This window comes from Morone saxatilis, unplaced genomic scaffold (genome assembly GCF_004916995.1).
Source record: "Morone saxatilis isolate NCDOM2014 unplaced genomic scaffold, NCSU_SB_2.0 Contig11, whole genome shotgun sequence".
Taxonomy (NCBI): domain Eukaryota; kingdom Metazoa; phylum Chordata; class Actinopteri; family Moronidae; genus Morone; species Morone saxatilis.
In genome coordinates, this window is record NW_023339663.1 from 19,014,465 (window position 1) to 19,031,806 (window position 17,342).

A 17,342-nucleotide genomic window follows, 5' to 3' on the forward strand; every position below is an offset into this window, starting at 1 on the left:
TCTCTCTCTCTCTACTCCATGTCCTCCACCCCACTCCCACTCCACGCTTACCACTTTATCTTAACCTTTCTCCCGTGAGCTAGCCCCTGACAACCACATTTAGCTCTGATGCTAACTGATCTAGCCACTTACCATTAAAATCTATGCAATTCTGCTGCATCCATGCATACGCCCAGAAGGGAAGCATGACAGCGATGTTCTTAAATGTTGTGTGTGCGAAGGATCGTTGGGGAACAGTAATAAAATGTTTAACCATTCAGTAGAACAATGTCATTCTGTACATTGGTATTTCTAAAGATGCATGTTGTTATTAGTCCAGTGTAAAACATACATCTCTTTAACTACCTCACCTTCTTTGCTTGGAAGGCACAGATATTCTTAAGGATGACATGAGGTTTTAAGGAAAAACAAATGTAATTTCCAGACTAGATGTTCTTTATTAGTAATGTTGCAGTTTAGTTAAGACCCTTCTGATGACACCAGTGCATTATAATGGATTTGGGTTAGTTGGTTCATTTTTACAATAAAGATAGCTGTTTTTTTAAAAAGGACAATAAATTATATATCATAAAATGATATCCTATGCAGCATAATGCAAAGGTGAAGTTATACATTTAACCCCCTTTTTTATTAGTGATTGATCTTTTCCAAATTTCCCAGTTCAAAAAGAAAATATATAAGAAAATTGGTGTATCAATTCTCCAAATGACCTTTATTCATATGTAGAGCTGGACCCCTTGTATTAAATTCACACACAGCACAACAAATGGGGTGGCTGTGGTCTGTCATGTTGATGTATATATATATATGTAGGCCTTGTGTATGTGTGTGGAGCACGGAAAGAACGGCAGCAAAAGGCAGCTATAGTTCTGCTCTCTTATTGGCTTAGTTGACAAATCACATCCCTAAGAGTTAAAATCAATACCATGTCTACCTCTCTTGTTCAGACACTGCTAAACAAAATATAGGTAAAATGTATTTAAAAGGAAATGATCACTAAAAATAGTCCCTTGCAAATGATGGCTTTATCTGGAATTTATCGACAAGGGCAATGTGGTTTCTGTGTCTAGGAGGATGCAGTCTGAGCTGTGTGAACTGTGAGACTGTTGGAGCTGCCAATAATACATGCACTTACATGTGTGTGTGTGTATTTTTGGCCACACACACATGCGTGGGACAGAACAGGAGATGAGACATAGGTTCTGCCTATGTCAGATCAACTGGGAGACAGCAAACGCTACGACAGCAGCTTGTTGGGAGTGTGTGTGTGCAGAGAGAGAGAGAGAGACAGAGAGAGATGAGAATGCTTTTATAGTGAAGTTAAACTGGGGCTGTTGGAGGCAGTGATATGAATTGTGTGTGTGTGAAGCTCTGAGGTTTTCTTGTTGTGTACCCTTTTAAAACATTTTGCAAAATGGGGATGAAGAATATTTTAAAGATAAGCTCCATATTATTTAGATTTTTCTTATCAAATATTAGTTTTAGTCACAATGTTAGAATTAAGATTATTGAAAGATTATTGAAAGTTTTACTGTAGATTAAGTTATATTTATATGTAATTGTCATTTTGTGAGGAAAATTTGTTAACATGCTGTTTTGTTATAGGTTTTAGGGGTTAAATTGATGCGGTATATGTTTTTTTTATCATTTACTTGTAGCCATGGCGGGAAATGTGACACATGGCATGTTAAATTGTCCACTCATACAATATTTTTACCAACAGCTTGTTGGGTTAATAAAATGTGTATGTTTTTTTTTTTAATACAACTGATGTTCTTTCACATAATAATGTTTGAGTGGGTGAAAAGCTGCAGGTATGGATGAGTGTCATCGTCCCGGCAAGATGGAAAGAACAGCGAGTGAAGAGGAGAATGGATGGATGACGGCATAAGAGACGCAACAGAAACAGTACAATAATACTGAGTGGGAGAATTGGAGGGAGAGATGAAGACAGGAATGGATGGAGGGAGGGCTGGCAGGCGTCGGCAGAGGCACGCTCCCTGACCACTGTAAGGAAGGGGGCGTAGGCCAGGTCTCCCATCAATTACAACCTTGACCCTCCTCTCTTCTCCTTTCTCTCGCTCACACACTTTCTGCTTCATTCAACCATCCTCCCCCTGCCTCTCATCCTCCCCTGGTCCCTCTCCTCTGCTCCTATAAATCAATCTCTTCTCTCTCCCTCCCCTCCCCCCTCCCTCCCCCTAGCTTTCTCCCAACTTACCCCTCCCCCTATGCATCTCTCTCTCTCTCTATCGGCCCTCCTCTTCGTCCCTCACCACTCCTCTCCCTCCTTTCATCGTTGGAAGTGCAGTGGGAGTAGAAAGGTCAGAGGTGGGCAGACGAGAGGGAGAGAAAGAGGCAGAGGCAACGAGGGAGTGTGAAAATGAGAGAGTGAGTGTATTTAATCAAAGTAGTGTGGGGGCAGATAATATCTCTTTTTTTTACCTTTCTTCACCACTGAACAACTGCTGAGTGTGAATGGTGCAATTTGTAATTTCTATGTTTATCTCATTTAGGTAAAACACTGTCTGGAAGTGGGTCTCTGTGTGTCCACATTCCCTCAGAAACTATTGCATGTAACTTGTGTATGTGGAAGTGAAAAGTGAACATCATATGTGAAGGAAACAGCTATGAACACAAGGGTAAAAAAAGACTGAAAGTGGTAAGATGGACATGGAAATGAGAAGTCAACAAGAGGGACATTATTAAAATAGAAATAGATCACTTTACTGTATATAAAATGACTATTAACAATTTCTTAGAAGTGTTACATGTAGCATTGTTCCACATCAATAAATAATCATTATACTTTACCATAAACCAGTGACACCATGTTTGAACAGACAACTGGCCAGTATTTATGGCACTGGTTGTAACTTGTATCGAAACTTAGGGCCACATTCCCCTTACTGGTCATCTGTATGTATTTATTTGATACATACAGATGTATTAAATAATTAGAGTTAAAAGTTTTTTTCCATTTTTTTTTCCATAGTTTTTATATTTACATCACCATGTGAAGTGAAACTGAAGCCATTTTTAATGTTTTATTCTCTAAAACAGTATCTCTAGGAGCCATAAATCAATCTGGTAGATGACTTGTGGAAGACTGTACTGCAGTGGCACATGGTGCAAAATGCTTTGTTGAGGCTGGTAGCAGTGGCTAACCTTATTATCTATTAACAAAATAAATAAAAATATTTAATAGGCTTTAAAATGCTACATGTAGCACAGTTAACAGAGAAAGATAAGGAAGAGACCTTTTCCCTTACCCTCCCTCAGCATGCCCACAGTCAGACACTTCATGAAGCGGCAGGCCTGGCATGACTTGCGTCTCCTCTTAGTGATCTCACACTCGTTGGTGGCTGGACAGCTGTACTCAATGTTGCCTGTATGTAGACATGTTGGAGGAACACAGAAACAAAGGTTTCATTTTAGATAGACACATCAACAGACCGCCGGGAAGACAACCAGTTATACACCAGTACTCTGCACATCCTGCTGCACAAAGAAATAGGAAGAAAAACACAGAAAATAAAGTACAACGAGCAATGTTTTTATTTAGATTAATCAATGGACAAAGAGGAAAAATGGTTAAAGACAGACACAGACACATGTACACAATAAAATAAACTTTTATGAAAATTGGCTCCGCTACCTTGGTATTGACCTTTGACTTTAAGATGGCCCTGGCATTGTGACCTCATAAAGTTATCACTCTGTTTAAAAACTGGCATAGAAAACAGTGTATTTGTGTGGATATATATATATCTAATGGGCGTGTGTTACATGGGTATATATGTGCATGTGTCATGGTAGAGCAAGCTGAGGTTGCGTGACTAGCTGCAGTTCACTCGTGGTAACACCCAGGTGTGGAGCTGAGGTTAAGATTATTAGCCGATGTAAGTCTATTAACTTCACAACCCTTGCCAACAAAAGCAACATCTGGAGTGTGTTAGAGGCTAACAACACTTTTACCTGGCTTGAATTGTCAACTGCCTCGCTATTTCTTTTCTCTTTGCTGTTTATTTAACAATATCTTTCTTTTGTTCCTTTTTTCTTCTACCATACTTTATCCATATCTTTCTACATCATCTAGTTCTATACTGTCCTTTGTCGTTGCTATTTTTAAATTCTCTGTATTTACTGTTTAAATGAGACCTATTTCTAACGATGTACTGTGCCTTCTGTTTTCCTCTCCCTGTTTTTTTTGTTGTTTTGTTTTCTCATTCTCAGCTTCACTTTCCTAAAGTTCTGCTCATTTCCTCCACTTAGTAATTAGCTTCCACTATGTTCTAAAGCAAAAACACAGTTATGGATTTGTTAGGACAGTTGGACTGTTACAGAATTGCTCTTCTTTGTTCAGGAAGGTTTATTTATCTATAGTATGAACTGTGTTGAGATGTGAAATAGGAAAACCCTCTGTTGCCTTCCTCCCGTGCCCACCTGACAACTACAGTACCCCAGCAAGCCAATGCATCTCCCACTGAAACAGAGTAAACAGTGATTACTATTGACTGCTGCTGCAGAGAGGATGTTTTCTCATTACTGGGCTGATTAAGGGGGCTAGTTAGCTTGGGAAAAGGCTAAATGCACAAACACATAATGGGTAACAAGATGCTCATTAATCGGTCTTGTTAGTTAAAGTAAGGGCTAAACATGCTAAACGCTGAGAAGACCCTTACAGTCTAATGGACACCACTAATGGGACTGGTTAGCTTACACCCAACCTTTACATACAGAAGGAGCAGATTAATTTAGCAATTAAGAGGGACACTTATCTAGCAATAGGGCTAAATGTACTAATGACACAAAATCTGCATGGGTTAATGTGGTGGTCAGTAAAAGGCCTTGTTGGTGCAGGGCTAGACAGACAAGTGCTGCTAAATGGATAATGAGCCACTTACAGGGCTGGTAGCACTAAGGCTGCAAACAAAAACTGCACCTACACACGCTGAGTGCTACTGTGGACGTCTGTGTCAATAGGCAATAATGATAACTCATATTTTTGGTTAATTAAAGTATTACATTGGGATCAAATGTACTAGATATTACAGACTGTACATATACAGAAAGGAGGCAAGTACTGTAGGCTTAGATTACAGCTTCTTTTGTATTCTCAGACACAGGCATATTCATCCTGAAGGGAAAGAAGGGTTTAAATCAGAATGTCATAGCTCTCTGTTCACGTGTGTGTGTATGTGTCTTTATTTCTGTCTTCATGTGTATTATTGTGCACTGGGGTGGGCTTAGAGCAGAGCGGGATCCAATGTATAACGTGTGAGTTTGTACCTGTGCGTGTGTGTGTGTGTGTGTGCGTCAACGGTAGTAAGGGAGATCTATGAGGGCCTCAAATCCCCTGCAATCTCCTTTGCGATGTGTGTGTACGTCCACTTGCTGCATGACAATTGTACCACCACTGTACTGACTGTATAATATGAATGTTAGTGTGTGTTTTTGCTTGCAGTACTCTTTGAACAGTTTTTACCTTTCCTGAAGTTACACCCTTAACTTTGTCTTGACCGTAAGTTCTTCCTCCCATTCGTTTTCTTTTCTTGCTACCTTAGCTTTTTATTAGATAGTTTTAACTGGAGAACAACATAAAAGGTAGGTGTATAGGTGTATAGGTAGTGGGTGAGAGAGGTAACAAAGCTAACAAGGTTTCTGGGCCAAATTCAAATCTAACACAAGAGTTTCGTGCCACACTTTTAGCCCAGTGATTCACCAAGACACCCCTTTCCATTCTACATAAACATATGCGAACATGCAAATAGGTATATGTATATTTTAATTAGTTCAATTATTTTTGGAATTGTTTTTTTTTCTTTAGGGCAGTATGAGAACTATCATATAGACTCCTTTGTTTGATTGCCTCACCTACCATTTCCACAGCACTGTTCACTATCATCTTTCTCATCTTCCTCTTTCCTGTTCTCATCCACCTTTCTTCGTCCCTCTTGCTGTCCTCCTCCCATTTTATCTCCCTGTCCCTCCCTCTCCCACGCTTTGCCCTCCTCCTCACTCCCCTTTATCCCTCTCTCTCAATAAGGGAGTGATAGATGCAGGTTGTCAGGTGTCGCTGGACTGACGCCACGGAAACAGCAGCTGCCAGAGCCACTTCCTCCATGCTGCGACACACATATACACACACACACACACACACTCATACCACTAATTCCTTCCTACATCCATGTGCCCAGTCCACCCTCCCCCTTCTCCCCTCTTTCTCTAATTCCTTGTTTCAACTTGTTTTTTATCCAAACCGGTGTACACACCTCTTCTCCTCTTCTCTCTTCTTTTCTCCTCTCATCTCTTCTCCCACCCCATGCTCTCCTCCCTGTCCAGCTGGAGGTGTTTTTTTGGTGATTACCTGCGGTTTTATTGGCTAATGGGTTGAAACATACCAATATGTCTGCCACTGCCCATCTGAGGCTGGCCCTGCTTTCCAGCCAAGATACACACACTAACACACAACTGTGCATAAACACAGGCATATGTGCACAGACATACACATAAACATGCACTCATTTACATGGATGAACACAAACCCACAAGCCCACACACAGACACACAGTCTAACACACACATCCACACTATCTGTGGATGAGTTTGGCTTGCGTGGTAGCCAAAGATAATGTCATGACCCATTTGTTCCAGTGGATCCAAGACCGCTCCGTCTGCGTCCAAACCAACATTAACAGTCATACTGTAGCACAGACATTGGTATTAAAAACTGAAGGTTGCTCATAAAATAGCCTTGCATTGATAAGATCTTTTTTATCTTCATAAATCAAGCATGGGAAGTTCCTGGTGTAGATTAATTAAGAGTAGCAATTTATTAATAAATATCCTGAACCACTTATGTTAATTTTGACTAAGAATGCAAAATAATAGCTGTGATTTATATCTCTCTGGTCCAGTTTCAATATGGCTTTCCATCCTTTTGCCTGCCAAACTATTGTATTTTGTCACAACCTTTCGTGGAAGTCCTGTAACTGGCTTTGCCAAAGTCTTGACCCATAACCTGGAACACTGGCCTTCCTGATCTGTAACCTCCTGATCATGTCCACTACAGTAGAAGGGAGGATTACAAACAGAGTGAAAATGAGGGAGAGAGAGAGAGAGAGAGAGAGAGAGAGAAAGAAAGAGGGATAGAACATTGCTTTAAATCTATTCAAGGTCATACTACAAAGAGGCTCCTTTGTCAACATGGCACCATATCTATATGTTTGCAGGGCTCTTGTATTTAACCTGTAACTGGGTCCTCACCTACGTAACCTTTAACAAGCCCTCCAAATGAAATGAGACATGTGGAATTGGTCAACTATTAGACACTACAACCACGACAGATGAATTATGGGTTAAACCCATACACAGAGTGATTACAAAGTCCTGTGTGTGACTGTCTATCCCCGTGTGTTGGTGTGCCTGTGTGAATGTGCTTCTATAAGTTTGTGTTTGTGTGAGTCTTTGCCTTTATCTCTGTATGTGTGTGCTCCAATCTCTTTGTCAGGATTGCCCCACGTTCTGATCTCATCCCATAATAAACACATACAGGTCATCCCTAGGTAGTGGTGACCATCTAGTGGATGTAAGACTTCGACCCCCGCCCTTCACATCTCCCTCTCTCTCTCTCTGGGGCTTTACTGGGAAAGCTGCTTATCGGAGGCAAAAGAAAGCAGTGACAGATAGGTGGATGGATGGAAAGGCAGATAGATGAATCCTGTCTGATATGACTGACTGACTGACTGCCTGACTCAATGGATCGATGATGGCTGGCTGGCTGGCTGGCTGGTAGCTTGGTAACTGCAGTGGCATACTGACTGAGCTGTCCTGCTGACTGATGGGGCCTATTAGTTATTTTAAAAAAACTTGGACAAATCATTAAAGATTATTGCTCAACTACCATGTCTTCAAAGGTTTATCACTTGCTAATAATGTCCGACTAGTTCAAAGCACCATGGTGGCCCTAATATAACATTCTGTGACTTTTTGCTGTTTTCCCATATGGATAGTGGGTTTTCATATTGTCACCATATCCAGTGACACCCAAGACAATAATATTTTCCATTGTATCTCATTTGTTGTCCAAAAAAATATGTAAGTTAGCCACACCATTGCAGCGGCTGTCCGGTTCCTAGTAAGTTTATTTCGAGTCAACCTTACAGTACATATACCATTCCGCTGCCATAAATACTACCTAATGCACCAAAGTGGTGTTCAATTACTCAAATAAAAGTATATATTTGACCTGTTTTCAAAGATTGACATCTTCAGTATGAATGATTAGACTTGGGGCTGGGAGCCACTGACAGGAAGTTGGAAAGTACTGGGAGATGGATTGGTTTTGGTTATTTCAAAGGAAGTACAAAAAATAGTTTTTTTTTTTCTATTTTAGAGGTAAACAGTCTAGTACCTATCTGCTTTAGTTGTGTTTTCAGTTCAGTTACATACACTGAACTGGGTGAATCGATGAACAAATGGCAGATTATAGCTATTTGCTATTAGTTTACTTTACGATTAATTGGTTGACTGTAAGACTGTTCTGTGGTTACAAGGGTAAATGAAAGACATAATGGTGATCAAGCTGAGAGGCTGAGTATGAAGCGAATATCCACAAAACTGGAGAGGATAGCCTAAATACCTGTGCACTTCCTGGACTACTTCTAGCCCTAACAAAGGACATGCAAAGGATTACTAAACCTAATTCCTGGTACTCTTCTCATCATGTGGATTACTGCTCTATCCCTTCTCTCCTCTTCCCCCTAACCTAAACTCCTGACCTCCAGACATGACCTCTGACTTTCCTCTGACACGACATTATCTCCTAGACAACAGGCTTATAGCTAACACTCTTTCTGTCAAGCATAAGCAGCTAGATCTAGGAATGCAAACACTACCTGGAAATTACTCTTAGCTGTTCATAAAGAAGAGGTCAAGGTTGAGAGTAAAAGCGGGGCGTGTCTGGGAGTTGGTGTGTATGCATGAACCTGATTGGATGTGTATATGTGAGTGTGTGTATGTGTATGTGTATGTATGACAGGAAGTGAAATGGTGAAGGACAGAGAAGAAAATAGACTGTGGTCGGTGTCCTGGTGGCTTACTTAGCAGACAGAGGAGGATACATGTACCATATAAAAATCTGGGTTCACATCTGGCCTGAGGCTTTTATCATATGTCCTGGTTCTAGTGTAATGGCTCAGGTATGTGCATGTGTGATAAGAGTGTGGTTTGTGTGTGTCAGAACATAGTTTACCTTCAGGTGCTATGTGTGTCATATTTCTGTGAAAGGTTGTTCAATATGAAAAAAACTTCACCTAGTGACCTTTAAAGTATGTAAGATCACTGCATTAAAATGTCTGTAAACACTAAACGTATGTTATATATTTCGTTGAGCTGTGTGCTTACATTACACCATGTTACTCAAAAATGTTCAAACCCAGAGAAACTTGTAATTTTATTCAGGTTACGGTGCGTCTCACTGATGGCCTGTCAATGGTGTCATATCCCCTTTGCGCTTGCGCCTTCAGCGTTGTGGTTGTCTGCCAGAAGGTGTCATAAATGTACTTTTTATCCAGTTTTAAGCCACACTTCACAATGCCATCAAACTTTGTTGACTGAGTTGAACCTTGTGTCCCCCAAAGCCAGACCTGTAATGTGTCCATTTTCTTGACTGTTTTTAAGGCACGTAGGCAAGTCAATTTAACACCATATAGACCACAGCTTATTGTAATATGTTATTTTGACTAAGAGATTAAGGTATAGATAGAGCCACAAAAACAAGAAGAAAGCAAACCTGTGACGGTAGACCTGATACAGTCAGAGACAACACAGACAGAAATGTAGATGAACAAACATAGAAAGATAGTTATAGACACAAATTCAAAATGGAAGCCAACCTTGGATGGTGCGTTTGAAGAAGGCCTTGCAGGCCTCACAGGATGCCACTCCATAGTGGTACCCTGACGCAATGTCCCCGCACACCAGACACAGCCTCTTAGGCATCGAATTCAACATGTATTCGCACTTAATCTGTGAATCTTCCCCAATAGTTGAAGAACAGTCCTCATAACGCTTTGATCCGGGGCCGCCGGCAGGACCCAGGGGCCCTGCATTGGAGCTGTAAAGGCTCGGGGAGTCTAAGCCGTTGGGGTGGCCGTTCATCGTGGACGAATAGGAGCCTGAGGCGTCACTGGAGCCACCAGGAGAGTGATGGTTTAGACTGTCAGTCAGGGAGGCAGGACTAGACGGCTCAGTCTTTATATAAGAGGACGGACAGTTGGACTCAAGGTGGCGCTCTTTACTGGACATTCTGCAGAGAAGCCTGAGAGAGTGAGACAGGAACAAATAGAACAGAGAAAGAAAGTATTACAAAAAAATGTCTCGAGTAAAATGTAAAAAAATAATGGATATTTATACAGAAAACAGAAAACCATGAGAGGCCTTGGAGGAAAGGCAGAAGAAAGACAGATACAGTTAAGGCAATGTTCAATGAAAGAAATTCATTTTTTGAAAGTCCAATTATAGCAATCATTTGTTCTGATGTTGTTGTATTTCCTCACTGTCACTTTCTATGATAGATTTATAGTTTTTCACTGAACCTGATACACACATGTACACACAATGCATCCATCACATTTGTTATTCTTTTCTTGAGAGAAATGATCGAGAGTTCTGCAGAAGGAGAAATAAGGGACGAGGTAATAAAATATAACCTTGTGAAGCAGCTGGACTTGAGAGATCACAAAATCACGAGATTATGTGAGAATCCGTCCTGCTAGGCTATCTACACGTTTTTGGCTGGTATGGTAGTACTGCACCAATCAGCATCGTACTGGGGGAGGGCAATATGTGTGACACAGCAAGAAGACACTGTTTGTTAAACAACAGTGGTGGTTAGTGTAGACACTGCTAGCATCAGTTATACGAGAACTGGAGAGTATTTCTTCGTGCAAAGAATAACACTGGAAGCTTTTATTTATGGAAAAGGTGTATCCACTGTTCTCCCGACTGCCTTCAGTAAGAGTTCGAGTACGTTATATGGTTTATTGATCTGATTGGTTTAAGTTCGCTCGCAACAGACAGTAATAGACATATGGTTCATCCAATCACCTGCCCTTTTCCAAACAGTTTCCAAAAAACGACACCCCAGGAGGTTCTGTGTAACAAACCCTCTGGCACAGTCAGATGAAATAAAATAGAGACTTAAATAGAAAAAATAAAAGATTGTGGTTTATTAGGGGAACCGTGTGTAAAATAAAGTAGCAGAGAAGCATCTATAGTAGCACACAGTCACACAAACACATGCACATGGTCGGGGCCGACGGTCATCCGTCACTCTCCAGTCAATAGCAGCTTGTTCTACACGAAGGTAATCAGTAAGCAGCCTCTCTCCTGCTCAATCATCCCAAAGACAGCCTCACACACGCATGATGCTCACATACACACACACACACACACACACACACACACACACAGATTCATACATTGTCATATTCTGACAGCTACAATATAAGAAGTTTAGGGAGGAAGCCATTAAAAAACTCTTAGAAAAAAGAAATAAAAAAAATCTTTATTAATCAATGCCAAAGTATTACAGTATTTTCCTGATCACTTGTTCTTCTCTGCTGTCTCTCCCTTTCTCTATTCAGCTTCCCTTCCTTTCTCCCTCTTTCCTCTCCTGCTTTTCCTTCTTTCTCTCCCTAAGGAGGCTGACTGGTGTCTTGTTAATGGCAGTTGTAATTAACAGCTATCTTCTCTCTGTCCATATCTCTCTATCCATTCCTTTGTCTACCTACTATCTATCTGCCTGTCTCTCTATCACTTCCTATTCACTGCCATCTCTCTCTCTCTCCCTTTCTCTCTTCCTCTATCTCTTCCCACTCTCTTTCTCTTCCTCTTTGCATTACCACTCTCTATTCCTCTAACCCTGCTCTCCCTCCCTTCTCTCCCGCTTCATTGTTAAAGGCAGAAAGCACAAAAGGACTTTTTAATTAAGGCAGGATGCTGCTAAACGAGGGGCTTCTAAAGTCCAGTCAGCCTGTAAAAGATCCCTGTTCTACAGGGACCCATAAAACACAGACAGTGCCTTGACGGAGAAAGGAGAGCCGGTCTGGAGAGAGAAGGGTGGGTGTGGGTGTGGGTGGGGGGTGGGGTGGATATAGACAGGAAAACAGGTAAGCAGACAGACAGATAGCCATAACAAGAGACAGATAGAATGGAGAAAGAGAGATTGAGGAGTTGGCTTCAGTGACTTATGACAGCCAAATGACACACAGCAGTTTCACATCTGAATTGTTCTGTTTTTAATGTGGAACAGAGCTCTAATGTGTTTGATGAGCAGCAAGATAAGACAAGCCGTCCTCTTCCTTTAGCCAAACCTACACAGGTACTGTGAGACAAAATGCTCCTTCACCAGAAATTCTTTGCTTTTTTTAAGTCAATTTTTCCTTTCATAAAGTGACATGACATTTATAATGTACAATACTTTGCCCCCCCCCCCCCCTTTTCATCATATATTTTATTCCCATCACCACCTCTTCCCTCCCGTCCCTGCAGGTCCTTCTAATTCAGTGACTCTATTAATCGTGGCTTTGTGGTATTCACCAATGTCTATAAATCCATTTATCTGATGCTAAGGTAGGCCTTCAGTTTGCAATGAGGGGGACGGTGAGAAAGGTTTGGACAAAAATCAAGAAAGAGGAATGGAGGTTAAAATAAGAGATGGAGAGAGAGGATGGAGGGATACAGAAGGAGAGACAGAAACATATAAGGTGCTAGAATGAGCAAGGAAGAAATAAATGTGGGAAAGAGTGATGGAATGATGAGAGATTGTACAGGGTTGTCTATGTTCTAGTAGAGGGAGAGAAAACACAGTGGAGACAGAAAAAGAGAGTAGACCCATTTAAGTAGATGATGTGATGGTGATGATTTAATCTCTCCTTTTTCACTCTTTATGCTCTTTTGTGCCCCCTCCCTTCGACCGTCAATCCCTCTGAGTACCATTAAGTGAAAGAGTTTAAGTGCCAAAAGATCTCAGGCGCTTTTTTTCCCTTCTCTCTCTCAAATTCTCATCTATCTCTCTTTCCATTTCTCCTCTTTGCTCCATCTTTCTCTCCCTCTTTCCCTCCCAACATCTCTTTTTCTCCCACTCTCACGTCTTTTCTATGTGCTCTTTCTCTCTCTCACTCTGCTTATAAATGAAAAATAATGGCAGTCGAAGGGGGAGGAATAAAAAGAATAAAAAAAGAAGACATGCGTGGAGAAGAGAAGAGGAAAGAAGATTAAGAAATCACAGCCAGTGCGCCGTGCCGAGCGAGAGGTTGAATGCATTTATGTATGTATGTTATCAGTATAATTATGGCGCTATGTAACGACGGCTCAGTGCTGAAAGAGCAGTCTTATTGTGCCTGTCTGCTCTTCAGATGAGTGTGGAGAGAGAGGGAAGGGGGGCTGGGTCTAATTTTTTATCAATACTTTATGTTTTTAGGTGTTTAAAGAGATTTATATAAAGAGGAAAAGGCTTGAGTGTTTTTCTTCTCCTTTTTGTATTTTCACAAGGAGCTCAAAGACGTGTTATGAGGTGATTACAGTAACATACAAAGAAGAGCAGTAATCAGATTTTAGTATCAGCTTTAGTTTTGTTTAATTCTGTTACAGAAAAGGGTTTTGAATTTCATTTTATTTGTTCTATTCTATAGATTTCGCTTCAGTGGGACAGAATCATATTGTAACACATACTGTAAGAGATTTTTCCTTTTTGATTTGCATAAATGGTATGAAGCTTCTTTTTTTCAGAGAATTTCTTTTTTATTTAGTTCAATCTTTAGATGTTTGGTATAATTTCAGACAGAAACTTATTCACTTACCAAAGTAGACAAAAATATTTATTTAAATTTCACATATTCCACATCAAACAAAAAAGAAGGCTAACTTGTGGATACTTTGATCCAAAATATACTTTTTTTCCTCTTTGAAATAAATAGCAGTTAATTCACCTAGGTTTATATTTCAGAATAAGTGTCCAAGTGTCCAATGAAATTGACCACACATTCAGTGTTTGTGACACCAACTAGATATGAGACTGTTTTGTCCCCAGCCTGAGCAAGGGGACAAAAGTGGCTGTTTAGTTCCTGCAGACATCAAATATTCAACAGGCCTATTTACCTGTCCCTTACTGAGGGAGAACACACACACACACACACACACACACACACACACACACACACCAGAAAGATTACCACCTTCCCTTGTCTCCATTTCCACCTCGATCCCTGTCATTTTCTCTTCCTCTTTGTTCTTATTTATTTTTTTCATTTCTCACTTTTTGAAGGCACGGTGACTCATGAAAGAGAGATAAATATGTGGATCCTTGGAGAGAGAACAACAGAAGTAATAGAATGATGTCTCAAAAAGAAAGAAAAGAAAAAGAAGGAGAATCTTTTTTTCTGTGTGTTGTGAAGGAAGGTGGGCCACTTTAGTATGACAAGCTGTCATTAGAGCGGTGGGCTGATGCAGCGCACTGACAACTGGCAGGGACAAACATACAATCATCGTATTAGAGCAACTACTCTCTGCCTCACTCCGTGTCTCTGTGCTGTTCGCTGTGTGCTCCTTTAGTCTGCGTTTCAGTGTGCACTCGCACTCTTTTATGATACACAATCTTTGTGCGACTGCCTCGCTAGATGGCAGCCATAAACACAAACTGATCCTCAAACAACTTCAAACTGTTTTTGTCCTGCCCCAGGTTAGAGAAGAAGATAGAGCGGTGTAAGATGCTGTGAATTGAATAGATGTTTACAATGGACAGTCTGGGTGTAACATTCACCTACCAAATCAAAGGTTTAGACGACACTCAGTACATAATCTGTCTGACCGCTCATGATGCCCTGCTGTCGATGTTGTCATGTCACTAGATCACAATAATGTAATTATTGTGAGGAAAAATGTTACGGAAAAATACAAATTATGGTCAAACTACCAAAATATGATTGAAAATATAGATTTTTTGTGTGAAGAGAATTAATAGATTAAACAGTGAAGAGCTGAGATGTAAACATTTTATTTAAAACTGCTTTGAAAATATGTTTTTCTGTTAAGACAGACTGTTAACAGACAGAATGCATTTGACTACACCTTGACAAACTCATGCAGGTGTAGAAGAATGAAGCATCTCACTGCTCTAACAAAATGTTTAAAAGCAAATTCCCATGAAAAATGTGATAAAAATGAGTAGAGAAGGATAAGATGAGAGAGGAAAAAGAGAGAGGAAAGAGAAGTGGTAGCAATAGACAGAAGGGAGAAGTGCTGACAATGTAGCTACCATGGGTTGTACCTTACCTTTCCATCACACCAAGCATTGTGCTCTCGATGCTGATAAGAACACACAGTCCAATAAGCAAAAGGAAAAAAAAAAAGGAGAGAAACCCTTACACAATTCTATCTAGATGATACCGGCAATGCTTTGGGAAACTGAAGGAAGGATGGAATACAGAAAAGAAAATACATTGAATTAAAAAATGGAGTAAGGAGGGGAATCTGTGCAAAAAATGCATTTGCATTTCCATAGTTAAATGAATAGAACGATTTCATCAATAGACTAAATTGCTATTTCAGCCCTCACACTCTTCTGTTTATTTTTCTTTCTTTGCTCTATGTCTCTCTCTATTTTACTCCCTCTTCAATGCTCTCCTATCTGTTCAGGGTTGTTGAACTGCTTGTCAGCTTGTTAGTTTGATACATGCACTGGACAAAAACCCCAAGTAAACTTGACTTGTTAGCCACACACATTTGTTCGAGATAAGCAGGTTACTGCTGTTGTGGTTAAAGAATTACAGCGAGAACACATTTTCTATTTTGTGATGGCTGAGTTATTGGATCGGTGCAGAGAAAAAAAACACAAACAAATGCACATAAAAATGTATGCATGCATGCATGCATGCATGCAAAAAAAAAAGTATATCTTTCATGTGTATCATTTTATGTGTCATTTTCTGGGTAAGCAGTAATTGAATCTGTGTTTTTACGTGTGCACTGTGTGAAGTGTGTGAATAGTTTATAGGGAGAAAAACACAGAGAGAAAATAATCAGTGTGTTGCAGTTTAGTGTTGGTGTGTGTTTGTATGAATGCGTGTGTTGGAGCCGAGCTCCATAGACTCACAGTGTGTCCATGATTATAGTTGTTTTCAGGGGGAAAAATGAATAAAATAAGAAATAAAAACTCACGCAGCGACAGTCAATCTAAACCACTCTCCCTCCTACTGAGCCCTCTCTCGCCCTCTCTTTCCTGCTCTCTTTGGGTTTCAATCTCTCTCTAGTCGTTTCTACTTCTCACACACAAACACACTCCATCATTGCTTCTCTGTCTTTCTCGTGCATCCGCACCCTGTCACACACACCACCTTACACCCCACACAAATACACACACACGCCAGGGAGCAGATCAATTGTTACAGTGTTAGTCGGGCAGGAAACCTGTAATTCACTTCATTGGCTGCAGAATAAACCCCTGATTACATACAATCAATGTGATAATGGCTAAAACACATTCTGCCCAATGGGCTGTCGGGCTGTAAAGACCGGCAGAGGAGAGGAAATGCGAGTGTGTCTATATTCTGTGTGTGTTTAGACACTATGACTCCTTCTAGGTTTTAACACACCTTTGCTGTGCAGAGATATCTACAAACACATACACAGGTGTGAAATGAATTGGGTAAGACTTACAGAGGCACACTAGTGGGGCTAAAGCTGTTATGATGCATCCTGGGGTTTATAAAGTTTACACACACACACACACATTCTGTAGATGTGAATGGATAAACAGTGGGAGACAGCACACACAGGGCAGGCTCAGCCAAACACGATTGATTAAGAATTATGTGCTTTCCAAACTGCAGACTATTCAGGAATATCATGTTGAGTCTGGTGATATCAATATATCTGTGCTGTTGTTTCAACTGTTTCATGCACTTTATTCTTCTGTTTTCTTTTATTTCTGGTCTGTTCTTTCTTTCTAATAACAAGGGTGATTATATTCCAAAATTTTAGGGGAAATTCCTTTACCTTCTCGAGTTCTTCCGCTGACATGTTATAAAAGGATGATTTAGATTTGGAGCAGTCTGACTGTGTTGGTGTAGTTATTAAGTGAAAAGATATGAAGAGGTTGAGCTTGTTCAGGGCAAAACGTTAAGCAGTGCAGCGCAACCCTGTGTGTGTGTGTGTTGTGTGTGTGTATATGTCAGATGGGAATCTTGATGATTTAGGTCATTTTCTTGTGGAGCAGTGGCTGATAAGTGTGTTGCTGCCAGGCACTATCTTTGTCACCATGTCTCTCTCTCTCTCCT

General features: G+C 40.5%; 1 protein-coding gene across 1 annotated transcript in view; it reads right to left on the reverse strand.

Annotated features, from left to right (window-relative positions):
* Window positions 1-17,342, reverse strand: part of esrrga (estrogen-related receptor gamma a) — a gene marked incomplete in the record, with an annotated part of 76,502 nt that overhangs the window by 38,926 nt on the left and 20,234 nt on the right. Inside the window, 2 exon segments of the mRNA XM_035652059.1 lie at window positions 3,273-3,389; window positions 9,900-10,324. Coding sequence (XP_035507952.1) covers window positions 3,273-3,389; window positions 9,900-10,324 — 542 coding nt within the window.